General features: G+C 47.2%; 2 protein-coding genes across 4 annotated transcripts in view; one reads left to right on the forward strand and one right to left on the reverse strand.

Moving 5' to 3' along the window:
• The window catches only part of NAIP (NLR family apoptosis inhibitory protein), a 683,156-nt gene extending 655,703 nt beyond the window's left edge, over positions 1-27,453 (forward strand). The window contains exons 14-15 of one of the 3 annotated variants that reach the window (XM_069627525.1): positions 22,608-24,131; positions 24,398-27,453. In XM_069627525.1, the coding sequence (XP_069483626.1) occupies positions 22,608-22,972 (365 nt within the window). In that variant the 3' untranslated portion in view covers positions 22,973-24,131; positions 24,398-27,453. Of the gene's footprint in view, positions 1-22,607; positions 24,132-24,357 lie in introns of those variants that run through there. The other 2 variants (XM_069627526.1, XM_069627527.1) reach the window with 2 other exon arrangements.
• Positions 10,917-16,539, reverse strand: LOC138511695 (uncharacterized). Its single transcript, XM_069627528.1, has 2 exons — positions 14,272-16,539; positions 10,917-11,288 (listed from the first exon to the last, which is right to left on the reverse strand). Exons 1-2 carry the CDS (start codon positions 15,647-15,649, stop codon positions 11,278-11,280), a joined length of 1,389 nt encoding a protein of 462 aa, XP_069483629.1. The 5' UTR covers positions 15,650-16,539; the 3' UTR covers positions 10,917-11,277.
• Positions 27,454-27,876: the final 423 nt, after the last annotated feature.

Below are 27,876 nucleotides of genomic sequence, written 5' to 3' on the forward strand. Positions count from 1 at the left end.
GAACAGGGATGAACCTGTTTTGAAGAGGCTTTCATAGATCAGACTTGTCTAGCAACCTCTTCAGGGGTGAAAAGAGGAAAGGACGAGAAGGATGGTGGGAGGGTGGCTAAAGGAGGGTCAGCAAGCACAGATGGAGAGGGAAGAGGAGTGTGCGTGGAGAGGGTGGACAGGATGTCCTGGGTTTTTGAAATGAAGTGAGAGGCAAGGGCATTGCAAAGAGCCTGGGAGGCAACAGGAGGGGTAGAGACTGCAGCAGGGGTGGCCAGCTCCTTGCAGATTTTAAAGTTTTCGGCTGAGTTGTTAGATACCGCAGAGACACGAGCTTGAATGTGGACTCTCTTCTTGGTGAGGACAGAGAGTCGGTATTGCCTTTGTAGCAGGCGACAGGCCAGTTTGTCAGAGGATGAACAGGAAGTCCTCCATTTCCTCTCAGATGCCCTACACTTGCGTTTAAGTGTAGCTAGGTCAGAGTCATACCAGGAATTGCACTTGGCTTTGGACTTCAAACGGATCCTCATGACAGGGGCAAGAACATCAAGCGTATCCGAAATTGAAGAGTAGAGCAGAGACAGGGCTGTATTAGGATGAGAGACAGCCAAAGGTGGAGGGGGGCAGAGAAAGTGGCGGCAAAAGCCTCAACTGACACACGCTTCATGGGCCGGATGTCCGAGAAGGTAGGTGGCAGTGTTGGGGTAGGCTTGGCTAGGGGGGAAGAGAGGGAGACATGAGAGGAGGGAGTGATCGCTCCAGGAGAGAGTAGTGGTCAGAGGGATGGAGAGGGGGAGGTCAGAGGAGATCAAGACATCGAGTGTGTGCCCTGCAGAGTGAGTCGGGCCAGAAGGGAGGATGGACAGGGAGAGGGAGTCGCAGAGGTCACGGAAGATTACAGAGGAGGAGCAAGGAGTGTCTAAATGTATATTTAGGTCACTGAGGAGGAGTTGAGTGGTAGAGGCAAGGAGAGAGGAGGAGAGGTCTGCCCACTCAGAGAGAAATTAGGTGATTTGACCAGGAGGCCAGTAGATGGTAACCACAGTAAGAGAATGGGTAGGCGAGAGAGAAAGCCTACAGACAAGGCATTCAAAAGAGAAGTAGGTCTGAGTGGGAATGATAGAGGCAGGAATCCACTTTGGAAAGATCAGGGCTACCCCCTCACCGGACCAGGAGGTTCTGGGTGCTGAGAGGATCTTGTAGCCATCAGGGAGGAGAGTGTCAAAGCTCGTAACAGAGCTGGCCGTGAACCATGTCTCAGTAAGACCAAGGACATCAAGGTCTAGTTCTTCAAGGAGGTGGCAGATGTCAGAGGAGTGTTTGACGGCAGAGCGAGAGTTGAGAGTGGCAATATGAAGAAGGTTGCCAGTCTTAAAGACCTTCCGGGGAGGGGTACAGATCAGAGGTACGCCCTGCGGAGGAGAAAGAGCCCTAGGAGGGGCAGAGGAGGAGGAGGAGAGAGAGGGCAAGGTAGCCAAGGGGGGAGAGGAGTAGGGATGTAACGGTATTACGGTATACCGTTAAAGATACCGTGAACCACTTAATTGAACAATAATAACCGTCACATTGTTTATACCGGTATACCGTTCATACCGTTAAGTGTGCTTTTCAATCTGATTTGGAAAGGCTGCAGTAAACAAGTGCTGCACAGTCTTGGTCTTGCACTGTTGGATGTGCCGTCTGCCAAGTAGTTTCAGTTGGAGCAGTTTTTAATGCCATTCCATAAACCACACGCGCCTGACACAAAATCACTATGTTAGCAATAGGAAGAATAAATACAGTGCCAAGAAGGAAAAGGGTTTACTTTGGGTTGGCGGCTTTGGGGTTTATATATTTATAATGGATGTTTTCTAAACATCGACAATGGGGGATTTCCCTGGTTCTATCATTGAATTTACATATAATAAGTCACACTGCAAAATTTACTCATATCTGTGGGTATTCCCTGCTGCCATACCAAAGGGTAACATGTCCGTGATTACTGAACACCTTTTGGCCCGCAAGTAAACTAAAGGCTGTAACGTAAAGAGAGAGTCTGTGTGTGTATGCGCACAAGCGTATACTACCATCAGACTCCATTGATCTGTGGCATGCAGGTTATCAAGATGGCAACATGTTCATCTTCACCAGTGGCCAGTGGGGGAGCTAAAAGCCTAAATAACCACTTAAGAAAAACTATTCAGTTTGCTTTGCCAGTCGCAGCAGGGCACCCCCCACCACACCCCTCCTCTTCTCCACACATGTTTGTGTTTGGTGGAAGCAAGGGGTGGCATTTCAGTGGAAAGTATGTTGAAAAGCCCAATTCTGGCCCTGGATGCCTGGTTTTGTTTGTGATGATAAATCTGACAATTTATGACTTTTTAGAAAATATTTGTTAAGATTAGTTAACTCCACCTGCTATACCGCGATAACCATGATATACCGTCATTTGGCAAGAAGGTTATTGTACCGTCGTAAAACTAATACCGTGACACCCCTAGAGAGGAGGGGACAGCAGGAGATGAGAGGAAATTGATGAAGCGAGGGAAGCGCCTATCAAAGAGGAGGAGATCGGCCTGAGGGCATTGGACCATGACAGTGCCATTTAGGTAGACATTAATGATGACTTTAGAGGAGTCGAAGGAAGCCATGAGAACTTCCCAGCGAATGCCACCATTAATGGGAGAGGAGGAGATAGGGCAGAGCACAGAGACCATATGAGGAGTCCATAGATCTGGCGAAGGAACGACAAAGAGGATGTCGGTAAGGGTCTGTCTGGCGGAAGCATTGAAGTAGGTGTCGGCGATAGGAAGACCAGGATTAGAGGCCAAGATATCCTTTTTGAACTTCTTCCTACCAGACTTAGTGAGAAGGGAAGGATAGTCAATGGAGAAGCAGTTGGAGAAGATAGGAGAAACAGAAAGCGCCATTGGGGTGGAAGTAAGGAGAGGATGGAGATACTGGGGGGGCTAAGGCAGGTAGGTGTGAGACAAAAGAGTGGTGAGGTCACTGGGCTGGCACGTTACAGAGAAGAAACATTATACAAGCAAAATACAGAGAATTTCGCACTGGGCAGCAAGATATGACTTTTTAGCACAAAGCAAAAACAGCAAGATTTGACTTTTTAGAACAAAGCAAAAACAGCAAGATTTGACTTTTTAGCACAAAGCAAAAACAGCAAGATTTGACTTTTTCAATTTTGGAATCAGATGTTGGCAAAGGGTTTAGGAAGCACTGCGCAGCAAGATGACAACATGGGAGCAACAAGCAGAAAGAACAGTAATAGTCAAAGGCAGTAGAAGTGAGTCCATAAGGAGGGAACTAACCCATAGTTCTGGAGGTGGCAAAGTCAAGGCAGTCCGGATTTCTTAGAGGAGAGAGGTGGCCGCATCATTGTGGTTAAGGTGCAGGGAGGACCCCAATCAGCGTCCTGGAAGCGGATAGGGAGCAGACAGGGGCCTTGGAAGTGGGCCTTGGAAGTGGGCCTTTGCTGAGAGGGCTGGCTGAAGCCTGCCGGTCCCTGATTGGATGGAAGAAAATACTCAGCAACCAATGGGAGTGCAGTACAGGGAGAGGTGATTCAGCGCAGCCTGTCTACACAACAAAGAAAACCACGGTGGCAATCTTGGAAGGGCCAAAAACGGTCAAATAAGCAGCAATAGGAGGAAAAAACGAGTGCTTTCAAAATAGCAATGCAGCTCCAGGTATTAAAAAGCTCAAAAAATGGCTGCACGATGAAAATGCAAAATAAAACAGTCCTTTCCAACAATATTATGCAAATTTCCTCTATTTTTCTTTTTCTTCTTTATTTTCAAATTTCGATTTTTCAGGTTCAATAATTCCCCAGGAGGTGCAGTAATGCACAGAAAGTGCACCTACCTAAAGGAATGGTCAGCAGCCAGGCACAAACTCCACATGTGCAGGAGAACAACAGATGGCCAGGAGGGTGGAAACAGGACCTCACTCCCAGTGAGAAGCAGATGAAAGAAACCAGTTCCAGCCAGTGGGCCTTGCTGAGAGGGCCGGCTGAAGCCTGCCGGTCTCTGATTGGATGGAAGAAAACACTCAACAACCAATGGGAGTGCAGCACAGGGAGAGGTGATTCAGCACAGCCTGTCTACACAACAAAGAAAACCACGGCGGCCATCTTGGAAGGGCCAAAAACAGTGAAATAAGCAGCAGTAGGAGGAAAAAACTAGTGCTTTCAAAATAGCAACGCAGCTCCAGGCATTAAAAAGCTAAAAAAATAGCTGCACGATGAAAATGCCAAATAAAACAGTCATTTCCAACAATATTATGCACATTTCCTCTATTTTTCTTTTTCTTCTTCTTTTTTTTCAAATTTCGATTTTTCAGGTTCAATAATTCCCCAGGAGGTGCAGTAATGTAGTGCACCTACCTAATGGAATGGTCAGCAGCCAGGCACAAACTCCACATGTGCAGGAGAACAACAGATGGCCAGGAGGGTCGAAACGGGACCTCACTCCCAGTGAGAAGCAGATGAAAGAGTTTAGAGTTGCAGAGGTATTAACCAAAGAGTTGCAGAGGTATTACCCAGATAGATCAGAGAAATGTACTAGATGCTCCATGGACCCCGCAGACTACATGCACATGGTGTGGGATTGCATGCATATATGCCCATTTTGGGAGCAGGTCAGTAGGACTATGGGTATGGTGGTCTGCGAACACCCTCCAGACTCCCCTGAGGCATGGCTGTTGTAGTTTGACACCCGCTCCAGGGCTGACAGAAAATGGCTGGGCATGGCCTTCTATGGTGGCACGAAAGCCGATAGCTAAAGCATGGGAGAAACCAAGAGTGCCTAGTGTTCAAGAGTGGCTGAATTGCTTGAACTCCTGTGAGCGGCGAGAAATATATTATGCTTCCACATTACCCAGTCCAAGCAGACCCATGGGCTATTGGGCTCTGTTACGGTCCTATGTGTGTAAAGACTTGGTTGAATCCGATGCTGAGTGGAAGTAGCTTGACTCCAGATGCTTTGGCGTTCAATCGCTGGGGGTATTGGTGGTCTATCAATGTTTGCGATTGGCGTGCGGGCCCTGGACTGGGGAGGAGCGGGTGGGGCTGGGGTTAGTGCTTCTCTTTTTTGTCTTCGGGCGACCTGTGTTTAATTGTGGACTACTGGTGCTGTGGGGGAATTATGTCATCATATGTGGAATATTACAGTTATAGTGCTTGTGCCCTTTTCTGGACGTAATGTGCTCTTCTTGGTTTCTTTTTTTTTGGGCGGGGATGTTGTGTTCTGAGTTCTTCGTTGTATGTTTTGGAAAATACAATAAAGAAAGTTTTTAAAAAAGATAAACATCTGCATAGGGGGATACAGATGTACAGTCATAAGTTGGTGGTGTCTTTATATGCAGATGACATGGTACTATCAAGGACCCAAGGTTAATTCTGTTGTCGATGATGACTGATGTCTTCGAATATGGGGAATTCTCGGGATTGTAAATAAATACTTCGAAGTCAGATCTTTTTCCGCTTGATGACCTTAGTGGCACGTGGATTGTACCCGCTATCTGGCTATAGATATAGCTCGCTAAACAGAGATTTTTGTATTAACATAACTAATGGAAGGCATTGGAGCAAGCTAAGGTGGTGGTTAGGAGGTGGGTGGGACTGCTCCTTACCCTGTATGGAAGGATTTACATGGTTAAAAGTCCTGCTGCCTCGGTTTTTATATGTTTTTTTGAATGTACCACTGATACTGCCTAGGTCTTTCTTCAGAGACGTGCAAGCGGTTGTGTCTCACTTTATATAAGCAGGTAAACAACCTTGCATGCAGTAGGGGAGGCTGATTGCTCTGCTAAGTAGAGGAAGATTGGCATTGCCTTACTTCGAGGCATACCATAACTGCTGGACCCATATGCACGCAACTTACCTTAGTGCTTTTTGTAACAGTGGTTGTGGCCTTCCGGGACCCTTTCCCTCCCCAAAGAAAGATTAGACCACACATTTGTCAAGTGTTGGCAATAAAAGGCCATAGGATTTTATTGTTACAGATATGGTTATGGAAACAAAAACAATAATCGCATATCCTAATAATATACTTTTGGGCACCGGGTCCTGAGGTTACCCCCTCTGGCCCGTGCCGCCTTCTTGTCCCACGACTTGTTGTGGTCACCGTCCAGTGTCCTGTATTTCTCTTCCTTGTTCTTCTCCTTTCTTTTTTAGGGTGGGAGGGCTTTAGGGAAAAGAAGAAAGAGAGTGGAGGACGCTGAGTGAACAGCAAACCTCCTGACTGTTTGGGTCCCCGTTCTGGGTCCACAAACAGTTTGTATTTTTCTGAGAGCTGTGCAGTTCTTATATAAGAACCAGGGGTGGCCCTGGGTCTTTGATGTGTAGCTGTGGGGGCTGGCCCAGCCCCCAGGCCGGCTGTAGCCGACTGTCTGGCCCCCCGAGGGGAGAGGGAAGCAGGTCTTTGTACTCCTTCCTGCCTGCTGTTGGTTTCCTCTGGGTGATTAGCACCCTATTGCTTTGTGGAAGGGTGAGGTGTTATTCACACATCACCCTCCATGTGCTTTGTAGTGAGGAGAGACTGTGTGTCTCTGTGTTGTGGGGAAGAGGGGAGCAGGCTTGGGGGGAAGGCAGCTGCCCCTCTCCCTTGCTTGCCGGATGGTACCAGCAGTTACCCTGCCTCGCTTTGGGCAGCCCTACAGCATTGCCCATAACTGCTGGACCCATATGCACGCAACTTACCTTAGTGCTTTTCGTAACAGTGGTTGTTGGCTGCCGGGACCCTTTCCCTCCCCAGAGAAAGGTTCGACCACACATTTGTCAAGTGTTGGCAATAAAAGGACGTAGGATTTTATTGTTACAGATATGGTTTTGGAAACAATAACAATAATCGCATATCCTAATAATATCATACTTTTGGGCACCGGGTCCTGAGGTTACCCCCTCTGACCCGTGCCGCCACAACCTGGATGGGTTACCGGCTGTCCAGGTTTCCCCTAAAAGTTGTTGCTTGCTTTGTCCTAGCTGCCTTGTCTGTTCCCCTTAGTTTGGCTATTCCTTTGATCGTGCATGGTGCCGTGATTAATATGGCCCAGTTTGGGGGAGCCTTATGGCCCATACGCTGTCTCCGTTTTATACTTCGATTCCCACCTTATGCTCGTGTTTGCGCATGTTCCCGGGGAGACCTGTTTGGTTCCCCTGTTTTCCAGTGTTTGCTCATAAAACAAAACAGTTTACATTAATCTGTAGTTTAGCTGCCTTCTGGCCCCGGCCTTTGTGGGGTTGGCCTGTTTATCTATTTTTTTAAAAACGTTATGGTTTGAGGCTTCTAGAAGCGTGGCCCCAGCCCTTTGTGGCGTTGGCCAGATTATTTATATTAGAAACATTATTGAGGTGGATTTGTGGACAGGGGGTGGAGCCCTGGGAGTATTTGTTCATATTGGACCCTGGAACATGTTTCCAATGACCAAGGTAACTGTATTTTAACTTGGTGGGGTAGCTCCCCCCTTTCCCCTGAGGTTCGGTAACCATTGTGGAATTTCACAGGTTTTCCAAGGGACGGTCCACCCCTGTTTTACTCATGTTTGGTAACAAGAGGTAGTTTTGTACCTGCCTTTTGGTTCTGAGCTACGATGTAGCTCCCTGGCCCTCGCCCTTGGGCTTTTGTTGGCCTGTTGTATTGTGCTGTGTGGTGCTTTTCCCCCACTGCTTATTCATTTTGTTGAACCTGTTTTCCGGTTCCGTGCTACTTGTAGCACTCTGGCCCCCGCCCTCGGGCGTTGGCCTGTTTTTCTGCGCAGTGTTTATTCTGCACTGCTTATTAATTATGTTTGAACTTGTTTTCAGGTTTGGTGCTATTTGTGGAACCTGGTCCTGGCCTTCTGGCATTGGCCTGTTGTGCTATGTGGTGTTTGTTCCCCAATGCATCCTAATTTTGTTGAATGTGTTTTCAGGTTCCGTGCTACTTGCAGCACTCTGGCCTCGGCCCTCGGGCGTCGGCCTGTTGTGTTGTGTGGTGTTTATTCCTCACTGCTTATTACTTTTGTAGAACCCGTTTTTGGGTTCAGTGCTACTTGCAGTTTTCGGGCCCCAGCCTTCGGTTGTTTGGATTTTTGCCTTCTTCTGTTTCTCGCTTGTATTTTCTTCTGCATATTTATGCTGCCTGGTAGGCTGCGTTACCTTATTCTCTGGCATCTTGGTGTACTGTCAGCCTGACTTGTGATGGTACCCATGTGTTAATGGTCTTTCCTTTACAAAATACACCTTATTCTCTTGTATGTTCCGCTACCTCTTTTAATTTCCTTCTCTATTCTGTTCTGCACACAAATGCATCACATGTTTTGTTTTTGTTACTTATATGGCGCTACGGACCTTCAGGCATCTGAGCACTGCTAATTTCCCACGGTGTGGTGCTCATTTATCGATCTTGGAGCTAATCAAAGGCTGAGTTCGGCCCTGCTGGAGTTCGACCCTGCGTCAGCAGGCTCTGCCCTGATGTCAAGGTGCACGCTCTACTTGCTGTGCTATCTGACTTGCTGTACCGTTTTGTAGGGTGTGACTATATTTTGGAAATATATCCTCTGTTACCTGGCTGCCCTTAGCGGCAAACCTGGGTTGTTATTCTGACCCTAGGTTTGTGCTTGTTTGTCCTGTTACCTGTGTTGATGCTGTTCTGTCCAATCTAGCCCACCTCAAACCGCTGGGGAAACTGGTCATCCGCTTGAGTACTACCTGCATGTTGCAGGGGATCCTGATGGTCTGGAACACCTTAGTTTCTGGGTTTTGTTGTAATCGTTCGGCTCTCACTTTGGTTCTGCGTATTTATTATTGCCCCTGAGGTGGAGCTGTGTTTGGTATGGGCTGGACTGGGCTCTGGAACCACCCTTTGTGCGAGTTGTGGCTGCAAAACGCTCTGCTTGCTGTGTTACCTGACTGTTAGGTTGTCTGTCCTGTCCTAGCTGTTTGTTTCAGCTCTTTGAACTGTTCATGGGGCTGGCTCGCCATTCGTCTGCCTGCGTGTGTGTCTTTGGGGACCCTGGCTGGTTGTGACCATTGGTGAGTGTGTGGAATCTGTGTCTTCTGGTGCCCTGTGTGGGTGCTATCTTACTTACCTTGCCGTGGTGGCTTTGGTATCATTGCCCCTTCTTCACCTGGCACCTTACTGCTAGCCCCCGATGTCCTGGGTGCTTCTGTGCTCTTTTGTCGTATTGTCATTGCCCCTTTCCGTGCCTGTGGTCTGGATCTGTTGCACTACTTCAGTAGTGTTGTTGCAACTGGGTCCCCTGAGTACAGGTTTTCCTTAGTTGTGTGTTGTTTTGGACCCCATTTCAGGGTTCTGTGTTTATTCTGCGTATACAGAAATACTTGGCCAGCTCCGTTTTGGATAGCTGTATTTAGTTGGAGATCCCTTTCAACGGGTTCTCTTTTTTGTGGCCTTTGTTTCAGGCTGATGCTGCTACACATTGGCTTGTGTGTTGTCTCTGCCAGGCTTCAAAACTGCACCAGTATGCTCTGTCCGGGTGTACCAATTTTTTAGTGCTTATGCTGGCATTTGTATGAGTGGTTTCACAATTCGTTCCTGAGGTCCAAGGTATCGGCTTGTCCCTTGCTCCACCCTCAAACTTCCTGTGTTATGCGGGAGGCTCGTGTCTTGGCGCTGCCTGTGCTGCAACACTTTGGTAATTCGAGAAATTGCCTTGTTTGTTGGTAATTTGGCTTGTTGTGTGCTGTCCATGGCCTACCCCTGTTGTTAGGTGGCATGTTCCACGCCTTGCTGTGCACCGTATCAGGGTACTGTGCTGTAGATATAAACTTGTCTCATGGCTGGTTACATTGATTTGTAGTGCTTGTGCAAGTTTTTGTGTTAATTTGGCTTGTTGTGTGCTGTCCCGGGTCCACCCTCTTTGTTGGGTGGCATGTTCTATGTCTTGCTGTGACCTTTAACAGGGTACTGGTAGCAGATAAACCCTTGTCTCATGGGCATGATAACCAATTGTTTTATTTGGTTTTTTTGGCATCTATATGGGCCCCTGCGCACCTTTTTATGACCACGGGTGTGTGATGTTTATTTATCGACCTCGGAAGGATGAAAGGCTGAGTTTGGCCCTGATGCAAGGCTGAGTTTGGCCCTGATGAAAGGCTGCGTTTGGCGCCTGGCGGGATTCGAGGCTGCGTTGGCAGGCTCTGTGTGGATGCCACAGACAAGCGTTCTAAACGCTGTGCTCTCCGACCAGCAGTTTGAAAAACGGTCTTTTTCGACAGTGTCAGGCTAAATTATCTGCTGTGCCCTGTATCAGGGTACTGGTGGATGCTGCAGTAATTTTGTAAAATAGAACGTGCTCTGCTATTGCGAGATCGCATCGCGTTTTGGTGTTTACACAAAAGCATATTTATGGTGTAACTACCATTCGTTATTCATTTATCTTCGGATGTCGGCCCCTTGCTTTTGTGTCATATCATCTTAATTTAGCATTTAGCCTGGGATTTGAACCTGCATCAGCAGGCTCTGCGCATCTGGCGCTCTACTCACTGTGCTACTGGACCGGCTGTTTATATTTTACAATTGCCCGTGCCATTAGAATTATATATGCAAATATTTGTTTATGCTGCTGCTTGCTTTGGGTAACTGGCTGTTGTTGTGCCTGTATACCTCCAATTCTATGTTCTTTGTTGACTGTCTAGTAAAATTCGATTCCCTGTAACGTTGTATCATAGGTTTTGTACAATTTAGCATTTATGTAGCATTACCGAAATATCTGAGCGCTACTTATTATTGCCCATAGTGCGTGGTATTCATTTATCAACCTCGGGATTTTTTTAAAAGTGCCTTGATCAGGCAAGAGCTTTAAATACTAAGTACTGTGACGAGGAAGAGCATGCATATGTGCAATGGAGCTAAACAGCTGTTACAATACCTAATCCCCCACACTAGCGTGAGATGGGGGTTTAGATTCTATTAAAGACACGGAGGCGAATATTATGCATTAGCTTTCTTTACTGAGACACACAGCAGCAAAGAAAATAACATTTTATAAAAGTTTTTTGAAAATAACATGTTACAAAACTTTTTGAAAATGAATAACACAATGTCAACAAAACACATTTATAAAAGTCCCATTCCAAAATGGCGGACAGGTCATGCCCCCCTGGGAGCCAATGGGCATACAGCCAAGTCCATAAATGTCCCTTTCTCCAATAGCAAACCCTCTTTCTGAAGCTGTCCTTTAAGATAAGTTATTGTAGCCATCCTTCACACAATTCCATGAACGATGAATCCACGTAACAGAACTTGAAACTCCTCAACAGAACCTGAACCGATCTCCTTAAAGCAGGACCTCTCACCCGAAATCTGAAACACACAGAACACAATTAGGGTGGGTGGGTGGGATAATATTCGCCTCCGTGTCTTTAATAGAATCTAAACCCCCATCTCACGCTAGTGTGGGGGATTAGGTATTCTATGGCAAGACAGGAGGCTCCTATTATGCAAGTTCAAAGCCCTTGCAGAACATTAACCGCTACATGAGCAATTCGCTTATGATAAAACGTTTTGAAAGTTGACTCCCTCGACCAATCAGCTGCTTTAAGGATCTGATCTAGGCTGCCCCCCAAAAAGGCGGCTTTAGAGGCCATAGCACCCCTAACAGAATGGGGACCAAATGCGGAAGTATCCACTTCCGCCTCCCGCATAATCCATTTAACCCATCTGGCCAAAGTGGAAGGGGATACCGGTTTATGGGGCTTCCTATAGGAAATTAACAGCTGAGAGGTATTAGGAGGACGCAGACTTTCAGTTCTTAACTCAAAACACTTTAAACATGCTACAACACACAATTTATTGTTTTCAGGGAAGGCTGGATAAGATATGGAGGAAGTCATGCACTTTGTTCGTCGTGAAACAAAAAAGGTAACTCCCTGAGGGGTAAACATTTTATTATCGACATCTAAAGCCCTGATATCGGATACTCTTTTAATAGACACTAGACACAACAACATTGCTAGTTTGGAAAAAAGTTGCTGTAAAGACAGATCTTCATTAGGGGCCCAGGATCCAAAGAGATCCAATACTAAGTTAACATCCCAAAGAACTGAATACTTAGGCTTTGGAGGTACTTTAATGCGAATAGACTTGAGAGCTCTACGCACCAGGAAGTGTCTACCCACTGGTTCCCCTTTTACCAATAGGTGACCTGCTGAGATAGCCGACCTGAAACCATTAATGGTTCTATAAGCTTTTCCTTCTTTAAATAGACCCACTAGGAAATTAACCACCTCTACAGGAGGGGCAGAAATGGGATTGAGGTGCCTAACCACACACCAGCTAGACCAACGGTTCCACGCTGAGGAGTATCCCACTTTGGTAGAGGGGGCCCAAGAGTCCCTGATGACCGACATAGAGTCCTGCGAAAGGCCTCGGAAGCACCAGGAAGCGCTGAAATCTTCCACGCCATAAGGGAGAGGTGCCCCTGAAGGACCAACTCGTGAGGAAACCCCCCCGGGTTCGTTAGTAACTGAGGATGAAAGGGAAGAAGACGAGGAACGTCTACTGATAGCTCTAGGAGAGCCGGAAACCATATCTGGGAAGGCCAAAAGGGGGTTAGAAGCACTAATGTGACCTCTTGCCTGCGTACATGAACCAATACTCTGGCTATCATCGCAAAGGGAGGGAAGGCGTACAGCCTCTGACCTGACCAATCCTGAAGAAAGGCATCGGTAGCTAGAGCGCCAGGATCTGGTCTCCAACTGAAGAACCTGAGCACCTGACAGTTTAGCCTCGAGGCAAACAGATCTACTGTAAACGGACCCCAAAGGCAGTCTATCTTGGCAAAGAGGTCCCTGTGTAACATCCAATCGCTCCTGTCTTGGAGGTGTCTGGAGTTCCAATCTGCTACTTCGTTGCTGACTCCCGGCAGGTACTCTGCCTTTAAAACAATATTGCGGTCCAGACAGAAATGCCAAAACTGCCTCGCCAGATCCGCTAGGACCTTGGACCTGGTTCCCCCCAGACGATTGACATATCTCACTGCTGAGACATTGTCCATGCGTAGGAGCACACAACAATTCCCCTGATCTTTGAGGAAACTGCGGACTGCAAAGGATCCCGCTAACAGTTCCAGACAATTGATATGGAGATCCCTCTCTTCCTCTGACCATTTCCCCCCCGTGGAGACCTGGCCTAACCGGGCTCCCCAACCTGCTCTGCTGGCATCTGATTCCAGAACTACATCCGGGGAGGGACCAAAAATTGCTTTCCCATTCCATGCTTCCATGTGTTTGAGCCACCAAAGGAGTTCCAATCTGGCCTCCGGGGACAGTTCCACCATCTGAGAGTAAGAGAGACATCTGCGAAGATGTCGGGCCTTCAGACGCTGTAGTGCTCTGTAATGTAGTGGGGCCGGGAAAATTGCTTGAATAGATGCAGACAACATCCCCACTATCCTGGCTAATAACCTGAGGGAGATTCTTTCCCTTTTGAGAATACCCCGGATCTCCTTCTTTATCTTGGACAATCTGCTGTCTGGGAGGAGAAGGATGCAATCTTTTGAATCTATATCGAAGCCCAGAAACTGGATACATTGCGTAGGCTGCAATATGGATTTTTTGGCATTTATTACAAACCCCAGGCTCTGAAGAAGAGTTATCGTGAACTGCAGATGAGAGAGCAAAACCTGAGCATCCTGGGCTAACAGGAGCATGTCGTCTAGATAAATAATTATCCTTATCCCCTTGGACCTGAGGCGAGCCATCACAGGCCTCATCAACTTGGTGAAGCACTACGGGGCCGAGGACAGACCGAAAGGGAGGGATGCAAATTGCCAAACCCGACCCCCCCACTGAAACTGGAGAAACTCTTGGTGTGGAGGGAACACGGGAACCACTAAGTAAGCATCTTTGAGGTCCAACTTGGCCATCCAATCTGCCGGAAGGAGGGTGTCCCTGAGGAGGTGGATCCCCTCCATCTTGAAGTGGTGGTAAACCACAAAGGAGTTGAGAGCTTTTAAATTTATCACTGGGCGGAACCCCTGATCCGGTTTTGGGACTAGGAATATGGTACTCAGAAACTGGGATGCCCTGTAAGAGGCAGGTACCACCGCTCCCTTGGAGATGAGGTCCTTGACCTCCACATCTATCAGCGACTGCTTTACTCTGTCCAGAACCAAAGGATAGGGAACTGACAACTGGCAAGGAGGGGAGTAAAACTCTATGTGATAACCCTGCACTGTCTGCAACACCCAGGGGTCCGATGTGAGGGATTCCCACTGTGGGAGAAACCTGACCAACCTGCCTCCTATACTTTGGAGGGAAAAAACATTTAACACTCGGGAAAATACCTGATGCTCCTCTGGACCTCCTGGAACCTCTGCCACCACGTCCTCTCCAACCCGAATACTGTTGCGGGAAGAATTGGGAGTATGCACCTCGAGCAGAGGATGGATTATGGGCGCCTCGTGAGGCAAATTGACGGGGGCGGGAATGGCCCTGGGAAAAGCGGCCGGAAGAGCGGGCTCTGCCTCGTCCGGCCCTGGGAAAAACCTTCTGAGTGAAGACCTTCTTTATATTAGTCTGGGCCTTATCCAAGGCCGTGAATGTATGGACATACGCAGACAGATCCTTAAGGAAACTCTCCCCAAACAAATTCCCTTGAGCGGAAGGGCCCGCTTCCCTTTCTGACATATCCGCCAGCTTTGAGTCCAGTCTCATTAGAAGAGACTTGCGCCTTTCTTTTGATATAGCCGCATTGGCGTTGCCGAGCAGGCAAACAGTCCTTTGAATCCAACCCCTTAACATGACTACATCAACCGGGGAGTTGGAGGCCGCCGCCTCCTCAGCCATCTCAAAAATCTGAGTGACCGGACCCAGAACATCTAAGAGCTTGTCTTGACAGCTGCGCCAGGCCTTATCCACCCCTTTCCTGGGGTCCTTGCCCTTCTGAGACAAAAACACCGTCATGGGTTGATCAATATCCGGTGTACACGCCACCTTGTCCTGCAGGACTGGCCTAGGGCATTCTGATCGTAACTTGCTCCTGTCCCCTTTAGGTAGTGGGCGCCTAACCCAATACTCTAGAAACGAGGCAATCTCTTGAGAGGGTTGCCACTCAGCAGACCTGGGATGCAAGATGAGGGCCGGGTCAAAAAAGGGGACCCCATTAATGTCCAATACAGGACCTTCCTGGGCTGGAACAGGAGCCACTCTCCTCTTGCGCCTCTTAGGGGGCGAATCAGAGTCCTCCGAAGAGTCAGAGGAAGAAACAGGTATAGGGGATAGCTGTGCAGGGAGCTGGGCAGAAGAAGACCAAGGGGTTGAGGAAAGTGGGTGGGATTCATCCCTTTTGCGCTTTTGGGCTCTACCAGGGGATGAGTCGGGGGAAGAAACTGGGCGAGGACTGAGTTGTCCCGAAATATGCTTTGTTTTTCCTGTACACTTTTTTGGGGGTTGGAGTTGCACAGAGGGGCCCGCCGCCTGGGGGGGGTGAAAATCCGCTATGCGGTTTATTAGCCTGTCAAAAGCAGAAGCCAAAGTATTATTAAGGTCAGACAAGGCTGAATCAATGGAAGCCTGGATAGCCTGTTCCACTGTAGGCTGTCCATTCGCCTGCCCCCCCCCATTATCCGTTTTCTTGGAAGTGCGCACCTGAGTACAGGCATCCGCTAAAACAGGGGCAACAGAATTATTATTAGTATTACCCATGGCAGGCCTCTCCATCATTGGTCACCACAGAAGTGTAACTTCTAATCAATGCAGCCGAGCAGGCTGTGCTAAAAGCACACAAATAGCCAAGCAGGCTTTAACAAAGGAAACACACCAACTGGTGAGAAAAAACAGGTGACAGCCGAGCAGGCCAAATATACACCCGAGCAGGGTGAAAGGAGTGGGGGGAGCCGAGCCGGCTGAGCATAAAAGGAGCACACAAGGAAACACAGGGAAATAAAATAAATGCAAATTAAATTAAATCACTCCTATGAGGTGCAATAAATGTGGGAAAATGCTCCTGCACCTTCACTTTAACCAAGCACAAACAGGCAGGCCTAGCCTGAGAGGCTCACAAGATACGCAAGCAGCGTATAAACACACATGTGCCACTTGTAAACAAAACCCCCCCAGAAATCCGAGAGGCCGTGACCCTGTCAGAGAAAACCAAGCTCAATTAACACGGACAAACGAGCTCAGGGCCCGGCTGCCTGAAAGAGCGCGAACGCTCCGAAAGGCCCGGCTATTTACAGAAACACACTCCCCTGAGGGAGAAATGCACAGAGGATAGCTGAAGGCACACGAACAATATTGCAACAAAGTATAAAAGGCGCGCGAACGCCTCTGCAAAAGGAATGGAATGACAAGGATTAATGAGCAGGCACCCGCTCCACACGGAGCGGCGTCACAATGTAACACTCCTGACTGGAGGAAAACGTTCGAACGAACGCACCTTTCACAGAACAAAAAATGAAATGACCATTTCAATTCAAAGATACAATCACCGAAAAACGAAATGAAGTATCACAATCAACACTCTAAACTCTATATGAAGCACAATAAGGCACGAGCTAGAGAGAGTAACTTAGCTGTGTCAATCAGCAGCAAAGAAAGAGGGTTTGCTATTGGAGAAAGGGACATTTATGGACTTGGCTGTATGCCCATTGGCTCCCAGGGGGGCATGACCTGTCCGCCATTTTGGAATGGGACTTTTATAAATGTGTTTTGTTGACATTGTGTTATTCATTTTCAAAAAGTTTTGTAACATGTTATTTTCAAAAAACTTTTATAAAATGTTATTTTCTTTGCTGCTGTGTGTCTCAGTAAAGAAAGCTAATGCATAATAGGAGCCTCCTGTCTTGCCATAGAATTAAACATCCATGCAGGTTTTGCTTGTTGTCCCTTTAAATTGTACTATAAACAGGTGGGTAACTGGCTAATGATGTGCCTGTGCAACTTTGCTCTATGGAAAAACTTTGTTCAGCGTGCATTTTTGTATTTGCACTGTGTGGCGGGTGCGGGATTTGAACCTCTGTTGCTCCAGTGCGGCCTTCTTCCCGGACCTCCACGTTGCCACTGAGCTATCCCCGAAGCTGGATGTCCTATCTTGATTTTGGGAGGCTGAAATGACTGTGCCCAACCTCGGTGGTAGTCTACGTAGTGTGAATAAAATTTAAAAGTTTCACCGCGCTTAGTAGAATTTTGACGTCAGAGCTTTGGCACAAACCCCCGACCTCTCAGTTATAAATTACTGCCTTTACTGGTTGTGCCACATAGACTGACATGTTACTTGCTATTATTTGCTGTTTATAAAATGTCCAATTTAAATCAACAACGTCCGCTGGGTGGCTTGCAACAATATTACTTTTGTTCTACGTGGCGTAAAAATAAACTATGCTACTTTCTTTTCCTTGTAGCACTAGGAGGAGCGCGCTCGGTGGCTGCAGAGAGTTCTGCCTTTGGCCGGCTGTCAGTGGGATGTTTGTATGACCGTCTACGTCAAGGAGAGAACTTTAGTTTGCCTCCCAAGACCCGGCGCGGGGGCTCACCTTATGAATGTGTAATTGACACGCCGCCTGCCCGGGCTCCCTTGTTTTGTTTTTCTCTGCTTGATCGGGGCGCACCTGACGTCCTGTTGCTGGGAAGCGAGCGTCTCTGGAGCCTCTTTCGCCTTCAATTTCACAGCTCGTTTGCAAAAAAGCTTTGTTAGAACAGTGCAATGTTCTGGGGAAAAAGACGCTGCGGATGCAGTGAACTTTGAAATTTATAGAAAGATAAAGATGCCGAGCAAACAGCACTTTAAAGAAGAAAGGGAGTGGAGGACGCTGATTGAACAGCGAACCTCCTGACTGTTTGGGTCCCCGTTCAGGGTCAACAAACAGTCTGTATTTTTCTGAGAGCTGTGCAGCTCTTATATAAGACCCATGAGTGGCCCTCGGTCTTTGAGCTGTGGGGCCTGGCCTCAGGGCCGTCATGAGGAGGGTGCAGGGGGGGCAAACTGCCCCAGGCCTCGCACTTGCAGGGGGCCTCGCGGTCCCCTCTCCTAAGTGGAAGGCAGCACAGTCTCCCGTGTCCTTTATTCACACAGGGGACTGTGCTGCCCGTGCAATGATTTTGCTTTTTGTTGCGAAGCCGCTTGGCTACGCAACAAACAGCAAAATAATGGGAGACAGCAGGGCTCAGAAGTGAGCTCTGCTGACTCCCGTTATTCAGCTGACAACGTGGACGTGCTGAATGACAAGAGAGGGCTCCTCTGCTGTCAGTGTGTTCATGTTGTCAGCGTGACCACGCTGACTGATGGGAGAGGAGTTCTCTCTTGTTAGTCAGTGTGTTCACGTTGCTCAGCATGACCACGCTGACTGATGGGAGATGACTCCTCTCCCATCAGTCAGTGTGATCATGTTGTCAGCGCGATCACGCTGACTGATGGGAGAGGAGTTCTCTCCTGTCAGTCAGTGTGTTCACGTTGCTCAGCGTGACCACGCTGACTGATGGGAGAGGAGTTCTCTCCTGTCAGTCAGTGTGTTCACGTTGCTCAGCGTGACCACGCTGACTGACGGGAGAGGAGTTCTCTCTTGTCAGTCAGTGTGTTCATGTTGTCAGCGTGATCACGCTGACTGATGGGAGAGGAGTTCTCTCTTGTCAGTCAGTGTGTTCACGTTGCTCAGCGTGACCACCCTGACTGATGGGAGAGGAGTTCTCTCTTGTCAGTCAGTGTGTTCACGTTGCTCAGCATGACCACGCTGACTGACAGGAGAGGGTTCCTCCCCTGTCAGTCAGTGTGTTCATGTTGGCAGCATGAACACGCTGAATGATGGGAGAGGAGTTCTCTCTTGTCAGTCAGTGTGTTCACGTTGCTCAGCGTGACCACGCTGACTGATGGGAGAGGAGTTCTCTCTTGTCAGTCAGTGTGTTCATGTTGTCAGCGTGACCACGCTGACTGATGGGAGAGGAGTTCTCTCTTGTTAGTCAGTGTGTTCACGTTGCTCAGCATGACCACGCTGACTGATGGGAGATGACTCCTCTCCCATCAGTCAGTGTGATCATGTTGTCAGCGTGATCACGCTGACTGATGGGAGAGGAGTTCTCTCCTGTCAGTCAGTGTGTTCACGTTGCTCAGCGTGACCACGCTGACTGATGGGAGAGGAGTTCTCTCCTGTCAGTCAGTGTGTTCACGTTGCTCAGCGTGACCACGCTGACTGACGGGAGAGGAGTTCTCTCTTGTCAGTCAGTGTGTTCATGTTGTCAGCGTGATCACGCTGACTGATGGGAGAGGAGTTCTCTCTTGTCAGTCAGTGTGTTCACGTTGCTCAGAGTGACCACCCTGACTGATGGGAGAGGAGTTCTCTCTTGTCAGTCAGTGTGTTCACGTTGCTCAGCATGACCACGCTGACTGACAGGAGAGGGTTCCTCCCCTGTCAGTCAGTGTGTTCATGTTGGCAGCATGAACACGCTGAATGATGGGAGAGGAGTTCTCTCTTGTCAGTCAGTGTGTTCACGTTGCTCAGCGTGACCACGCTGACTGATGGGAGAGGAGTTCTCTCTTGTCAGTCAGTGTGTTCATGTTGTCAGCGTGATCACGCTGACTGATGGGAGATGAGTTCTCTCTTGTCAGGCAGCATGTCTACATGTCGGCTGCGTGGATGCTTTTTAAGGGTGCATGGAGGTAAGGTAAGTGTTTTTATTTTAAATTAAACGTGTATATGTGTATTTAAATTAAATTAGTATGTATATGTGTATGTATGAATGCATGCGTGCATGTTGGTGTTTGTGTCAATGCTGTGTTTGGTTTTATGCATACATGCATGTATGGAGTTGTGTAACTGGTGAATGAATGCATGGGTGAAAGTGTTTTTTGTAAGTGTGTGTTCAGCACCACGCCTAAATGTAGCCACCCTGGGGGCCCCTTCATTAAGGGGTGGGTTCATGGCATCAGAGGTGCACCTAGGCTAAAATGTCAGCGGGGAAAGGGGACTAACACTTCAAATGTTGGGAGAGGCGCTAACGTCAGAGGCTGTGAGGAAGGGGCAAACTTCCTTGTGTGGGGGCACCTAACATCTTTCCACATTTTGAATGAGACTATTCTGGTGAAGCTTCAATGTTACAAGCAGCTAACTCTTGCCTTCATTTCCGAAACATCACACTTAAGGCCTTCTTTGAGAATGAGATGTCTGATGTCACCACTTCCCTTCTAATCACTCCCGTAGCATGCAAGTGCTAACCCCACATCACGATTTCAATTACCTAAAAATGTATGGATATGAATGCAGGTGCTAACAGTGAAATGACCTCTCATGGCCGTGCTAATCTCTATGGCAATTCTCACCCAGTTCCTGCCCTCCCCACTCAAAACACCTCCTCACTGGAAGTCTTTGAGCTAGCTTTAAACATGCCTCGCCATCAAACTTTGCCCTAAATGTCCTGCAAGTGTTTCCTCAAAGGAGTCTTCTGAGAGTTCCTGACTTCATTGGAGTTGTAAACACGCAACTGGTGTAATAAAAACGTCTTAATCAGGTCTGCCTTTGCCCGTTCAATTTAAAAACACCCTGCGTGTCTTTCGCTGAAGTTCTTTTAAAAATAAGCATTGGCAAGGCCAACAGTTTTGCCTTGTGTATCAGTATTAGGCATTTACCAGGCACTGCTATTAGCTGCTCAGGTACTCAAACCATTTTGCACTGGCACTATCAATGGCCAGCTAATACCAATACAGAAGTGCCTTTCCCATGCCTACACGAATGCCCAAACTGTTAGCATTGCCAGTGCTCGTTTTGCTTTACCCTTGATGCACAGGACTAAGCATCAAGGTTAAACCAAACATACTACTTGGCTAAATTGGCCCACTTTGAATGTAGGCCAATCTAGCCAGTAATAACACGTATGGTACACAGTCAGCCTGGATATACTTTTTGTGGCATGGCATTTTTACTGGTTGGGAATCCGTACATGGTGGTAATGGTAAATATTGATGCAGCCTGCATCTACATAATTAGAACAACCAGCATGAATATATTTTTATACTAGCATATCTCGCGTGGAAAGGCGGCATGAAATGTATTGGAAAATGTTCCTATGCACAATGTGTGATTTGCAACTATTGGGAATTTCCATGTGCTTCCATCGAAAACCACTTGCAAACGGTATGGATTTCTACCCAATTTTGCAAAGAAAGTGCTCTAAAGTGCATACTTTTAACCCAATGTTTCAAAATTTTCTTGGGAGTGAAAACCCCCCTCAAGCAACCCTTGTTTGGTTTGGGCTCCCTCACTGTGCTCTGTTGATCCTGTCTAATTGGCACAAACATTTAAGCCTCTTAAGTTCAGAAATGTACCAGCCTCCACTGTACATCATGTGTCACTGTGTATGATGTGTGTTTTAATGCGCACACAGGGGCAGGGTGCTCCTTAATGATATGATATGGCATTTATAACGTGCCTGTACATAAGTGTTTCTAGGCGCGACAAGGCAAGGAGGGAGAAACAAAAGAGTAGGACAAAACACAGATCTTACTAGGCCTTGTGTCATTCAGATTACGCAAGAGCAGGGAAGGGGAGAGAGGAGAAGTGCCGAGGGTGGGGTAGGATGCAGAAGTGCAGTAACAAAGGAGAAACAAGAGTGCAGGCAACGGGTGGCAAGTGTGGGTACTCATAAGTGCAGCCAATGGGTGGAGAATAAGAGCAAGAGCGGGGACTGTAGGGTTACAGATACAGACCACAAGTGCAGAGGAGCCAAGAGGCAGTGCGGGATTGCAACAGGACAGGCAGGGACCTGGGCGCGAATTCAGAGCTTGACCAGGTGACCAGTGCATGGATCAGGCAGAGATGGTTCTCCTCAAGTTTCAGCGAGGCCGGGAGGCTGTTTCCAGGTGGAGGCCCCAGCCGAAGAAAGAGATCTGCACTCAACTCTTTGCTTAGAAAACTGACTGACCCTCAGAGAATTGGAGGTGGCGCAGTGGAGAGCTGATGCCATCTCATATATATTTATTCATATGATAAAAAAGTTAGTCTGGCATGAACCTTTCATATAGCGCTACAAGGCCGAGCATCATTCATGTAAACACAACAGAGAAAACAAGAAAACAAGGGCTCGCCCGCTTTGCAAGAATAAACGTTTCCTTTACACACAGTGCACATGACCTCTTCCAGCACATTTCTGCACATCAGTTTGTTAGTAGCTCCTAGATGCCATCATTGGGAGGAGCTTAGCCTGCCTATCAGGGAACCAAATATCCCAAATGAGGGAGGTGGAATACTAATCTTGCTCTCACTTTAACTACTTTTGTATATGTATACCAAGTAGTACAAGCCTGAAGATGGGGAAATATTAAAAACACGTGAACCCATGAAAGCTCCAAAGTCGAGGCACACACAGGTTATCTGCGATATGATATGGGATTTATAACGCGCTTAATTCCCAGAGATTTCAGAGCGCGGACCCGGGGATTCGCACCTGGGTTGCGTCTGTCGTCTTGCTTCCAAGGCGAGCACGTTGCTCCCGAGCTACCCTCCCGAGACTGGGACAAAACTGGAAGTTGCTTTTTGTATTATTCATAATTGTGAATTAAGTGCATGCTTGTTAGCGTTGAATATGTTTAAATAGACCTATCCTGTGTGTGGTACTGGTATTATGTATCATTAGCAATGTAAGTAAGTGTTGGCATACGAAGAGTGAAACTCACGTTCTCCTGTTCTTTTTCCAGCAATGTCAGCGAGAGACGGGCACTTACAAAAAATCCAAACTCTGCAGCTTCTGACTATTCACGAAATAAGTGAATCTGGATGGAGATCTTTTTTCGAAATTGTCGACAAGATGCCCGATTTAGCAGAGCTCATCCTGTCCAGGGCGTACACCCACCAATTCAAATGCCACGCAGCAACCGTCAAGCTCTTCGTTCAGTGCGTCTCCAGGTTCCCCGCCCTGGTGAACCTCCTCATGCTCGGATGGCTGTTTGACGAAGATGACATTAAGATGTTTAATGCCATGAAAGAAACGCATCCACAGTCCAAAAGAATGCGTTTTCTCTGGCAATGGCTGTTGCCGTTTCCCCCCATTATACAGGCGTAAGTGCTCGAGCGTCCACCACTCAAAACATTGGCATATTTGTCAAAATGTCTTGCAAAAGGTTTGTTATATTGCCAGGATCCCCGCTCCAGTTTCTCCGCTTCCTTCACCCTGTTCTTCCCCCCTATAGTTTTAAATGTATGGTTGCCGAAGCTTGGTTGAATTATGAATGAATCTTTTATAATGCGCTATATTACCTGAGACCAGTCTCTTAAGTGCAGGACCGGGATTTGAACCTGTGTTGCTCTGCCTTGCTTCCAAGACAAACGCGCTGCCCCTTGCTTGTTGCCCACCGAGGTTTGTGCTCAACCAATACCTAAATTATATGATGATAATGCAGTTTCCCTTGGCAAAATGAGCCCTTTCCAGCCATACATTTCTTCTTCCCTTTTCGGTCTCTCTACCATTCGTTCCTTTACTTCTCCCCTATACTAAAGTGGAACATTCAGCATTCAGTCTTTACTTTTTGCTTGGATGAAAATAAATTGAGATTGCATTAAAGATTTATCACATTTTTCTCCAAACAATATGTGCAAAACTTACTTAAAATAATCACAGCACCCCACTAGAGGTTCTCTCTCTCTTTTGCTTCACAGCGACCTGCTAGAGGTTCTCTCTCTCTTTTGCTTCACAGCGCCCCAATAGAGGGTCCCGCTAGAGGTTCTCTCCCTTGCTTCACAGCGCCCCGCTAGAGGTTCTCTCTCTCTTTTGCTTCACAGCGTCCCGCTAGAGGTTCTGTCTCTCTTTTGCTTCACAGCGCCCCGCTAGAGGTTCTCTCTCTCTTTTGCTTCACAGCGCCCGCTAGAGGTTCACTCTCTCTTTTGCTTCAGAGCGCCCCGCTAGAGGTTCTCTCTTTCTTTTGCTTCACAGCGTCCCGCTAGAGGTTCTCTCTCTCTTTTGCTTCACAGTGCCCCACTAGAGGGTCCCGCTAGAGGTTCTCTCTCTCTTTTGCTTCACAGCACCCCGCTAGAGGTTCTCTCTCACTTTTGCTTCACAGCGCCCCGCTAGAGGTTCTTTCTCTCTTTTGCTTCACAGTGCCCCGCTAGAGGTTCTCTCTCTCTTTTTCTTCACAGCACCCCGCTAGAGGTTCTCTCTCTCTTTTGCTTCACAGCGTCCCGCTAGAGGTTCTCTCTCTCTTTTGCTTCACAGCATCCCGCTCGAGGTGCTGTCTCTCTTTTGCTTCACAGCGCCCCGCTAGAGGTTCTCTCTCTTTTGCTTCACAGCGTCCCGCTAGAGGTTCTGTCTCTCTTTTGCTTCACAGCGTCCCGCTAGAGGTTCTGTCTCTCTTTTGCTTCACAGCGTCCCGCTAGAGGTTCTCTCTCTCTTTTGCTTCACAGCGTCCCGCTAAAGGTTCTGTCTCTCTTTTGCTTCACAGCGCCCCGCTAGAGGTTCTCTCTCTCTCTTTTGCTTCACAGCATCCCGCTCGAGGTTCTGTCTCTCTTTTGCTTCACAGCGCCCCACTAGAGGGTCTGTCTCTCTTTTGCTTCTCTCTGCCGCCTTCTGTAAAGCCACTGCAGAGGGGACCCATCGGCTCCAGGTGGGTGTTCTTTGTCCTGAGCCGTGCATGCCCTCCTGCTTGACCGGTTTTGACCTGAGCAGTATTAATACAAGCATTGGTAAAGCCAACAGTTTTGGCTTGTGTATACGTATTAGACATGTGCCAGGCACTGCTATTAGATGCCCAGGTACTTGCACCATTTTGCATCTACTTCCATCAATGGCCAGCTCATACCACTACAGCACCGCCTAGCAAGTTCCTTTCCCATGACTACACATAAGCCCAAACCGTTGGTATTGCCAATGCTCGTTTTAAATCTGGTGTTGGACTGGTGAATATTGATTATGTGTACAAGTCTTTGACCAGTTAAAATCCTTGTATTCGAGGTACCTTCATTGAAGACCATCGTACCTTTATGCTGCATCTCCATCTTCTCATTCACTCCCAATGTGATTAGGTTGCTCCCAGCATTTCAAATTGTGTACGGTCAATGGTATACTCCAGAGACATAGAATAGGACTGCTGCACATCTGGTGGCACAGCTTTCCAGACCCCACCACTGACCTAATCCTCTAGTCCAAGAGAAGGAGTCTATGCTGCTTCACAGAGTGAATCGTGATTTCAATTAAAGAATCTGATATTTGGGTGAGTGGGGGCGATACTGCTTGATGCAGTGCTCTTTTTGCCTGTCGTCCTCTCTTTCAACTGAGCCATCACACCCGAAACCACCTTTGACAAAGGTTCCTTAGCACATTCAATTGCTAGGATTGTGGCATTATGTGGCTTATCTTTCTTGTTACTGAACATGTGAGAACCACAATATCTGTTCACATGTTTGTAGAGCAACTAAAGTATGTGATTAGCAGCACATAAGTACTGTGTCTTGATTTACAGTCTGCTCCGATTCCCTGTGATTGGATGGCCTCACTTCTTTCAAACCACCATTCATTCCTCACTTACAAAACTCCTACTTTATCCCCACTGCCTTACTGCATTGATTTACCTTTAGCACCTGCCATTATTAGCTGTTGGTGTGTGTGTGGCAAGGTGACCCTATGAATGCCCATTGAGGGAGACAGCGAGAATCTGGGAGACGGGAAGCCATCTGCTACCCAATGCAATACATAGAGGTGATGTATGGGGGCTCCTCCAGTGCGCCCCCTCTCTGCTCTTAGTTATATAATTACATGCCCCACAAACAACTCTGCATGGAAAGAGCTGCATTGTCCCCCAAAAGATAGTATATCTCATGAGTAGTTCTGAATGTTAGCCAATCCCGCCGTCCCATGAGGGAAATTAGATTAGGACGATGAAACCCAAAAAAGCAGGCCTTTGTACTGAACAGACCACTGCAACCACATCTTGAACCACAGAGATACTCACAATGACAAATATTCAGCAAAAGGGAACAACTATGCTAAATGTGAGAGAACAAACTTGCTTGTGCCTTTCCAGTGAGAACATTGGAGTACTCTGCCTATTGACACCGCTGCCTGTTACCAAGATGGTCGATAGTCTTGATGAGATCTCTGGCCATGGAGACTAGACAGGGGCCGAATTAGATTATCAGCACAGTCACAATACCTGAAATTAGGACCACCTTAACAAATGGGGAAACAGACCCACCGACCAGAACTCTTAATGAGTGCCAAAGACTAACTGTAAAATGAGTCAGATTCCTCTTGACCGTGAGGGCATTAGGCGAGCGTTGCAGAGTGTCAGAGGAGCGATAGAGTGAATGACCTGGGTGGCCAAGCCACAAAGGCCACACATTGAAAGGGCTAGAGAACAGGATGGGGCTGAGCCAAATGGGCTAAACTGTAGACTGGAAATACTAAAGTAGAGAGCCTGCTGGGTGTCTTGTCTCAAAGGCTGGCGAGCAGTCAGAGTCATAAGAAGAACTGTGAGCTGGGAGAGAGGTATCAATTACTGTATCTTTACAATTATCTAGATGGGGGAGGCGGTCCTACCAAAATAAGCACCCTTAACCGAATTAAAGTTGACCTTCCATCCAGACACTTTTCATCAAAAGAATTTGTAACTATTTTTTGTTGAATTGTTGCACCCCCTTGGCACCCATAACGCGGGACTTCACTAATGCTGACTGATAATATGGAACAGAGGGTTTAGTCTGCAGAGTTTTGCAGCTGGCTTTGATCCACTTATCGATGAGATGAAGTAGAAGTTTGAACATCATGTGCAGCTGTGTTTTCTGTTAGTTCCTGGGAATAGATATTTTATGTTTGGTGTTTTGTCTGTCTTGTGGATGTTATGAAATAGAGCATGCTTCCTCCACAATTTTGTTCACCGTAGGAAGGGTAACGCAATTGTCTGACTGACTTTGAATCCGGAATTGATTGGAATTGATCCAGAGCAGTATTTCATGACTGGCAATTTGGGAATGAATGTACATCCATTTGGCCGAGCTAGAGAAACAGTTTTTTCTTGAAGACGCTTGTGGTATTTTGTTTGTTTGGAACTCCGCGGAGACTGGGAGGCCGACACTTTTTGGGGAAATCTGACCTTTGTTTTGGATTCCTATTGGATTTATTCACATATTTGGTAAGTCGACAACTGTATCTGCATGTTTAGAGGTCTTGGAACTTGTTTTTTGAAAATCACTTGAGTGTCGTGAGGATTGGTTGAAGGAGAAATCCCGAGGATGAAATAATTAAAACTGCAACCTTCGAACTTGTAAGTTAGAAATATGAGCTTTGCAGGAATCCTAAACCAGGGATACCAGGTGACCCAAGCATAGGAAATAAGAGTTATAACCACCCCTAAGAGACGTGGGGATTATCTATACGCATACCTACACATTACTCCACATAGGGTAGCATAACCTATAGTTATGGGCAAACACTTATTTTTGGGACAGGATCCTACACTTTGCCAAATAGGCAATTTCTGATTGTAACGCCCTTTTCTTTTACCTGCTTCTCCACCCCGTTTTTTGTTTACTCCAAAATAAAAGCTGTTAACCCAATTAATTTGTCTGCGTGTTTTGTTCCACCCAATTTCTACCAGTTGCTTTTCAAGAATTGAAACAAGCAGCTACTTGACACAAAGCTTCTTACAAAGCCCATTTCACTTACTGTGAAAGCATTGCAAATATAATAAACTGATTACAACCTGTAATCATGTCTTCTACTGATTACATAACATATGTTCTCAAGGCAGCGGTCGTTTTTCTATGCAGTACATACACTAAATTGCAAGGCAGCACCAATACATACAACCAAAAAGACCATGACACAACAAATGCATGCATCTTGAATTTACTTCACAAGGACAAAGTCTGCAGTTTGCACATGGGTGAAAATAAACACGTGCAAATAGAAGTGACAATTTGTAAATCACACTGCTACATCACAATATATTTGGAATCAGTTTGCCTTTTAAAAAAACA

Source organism: Ambystoma mexicanum, chromosome 6p (assembly GCF_040938575.1).
Source record: "Ambystoma mexicanum isolate Mex_15411 chromosome 6p, UKY_AmexF1_1, whole genome shotgun sequence".
Taxonomy (NCBI): domain Eukaryota; kingdom Metazoa; phylum Chordata; class Amphibia; order Caudata; family Ambystomatidae; genus Ambystoma; species Ambystoma mexicanum.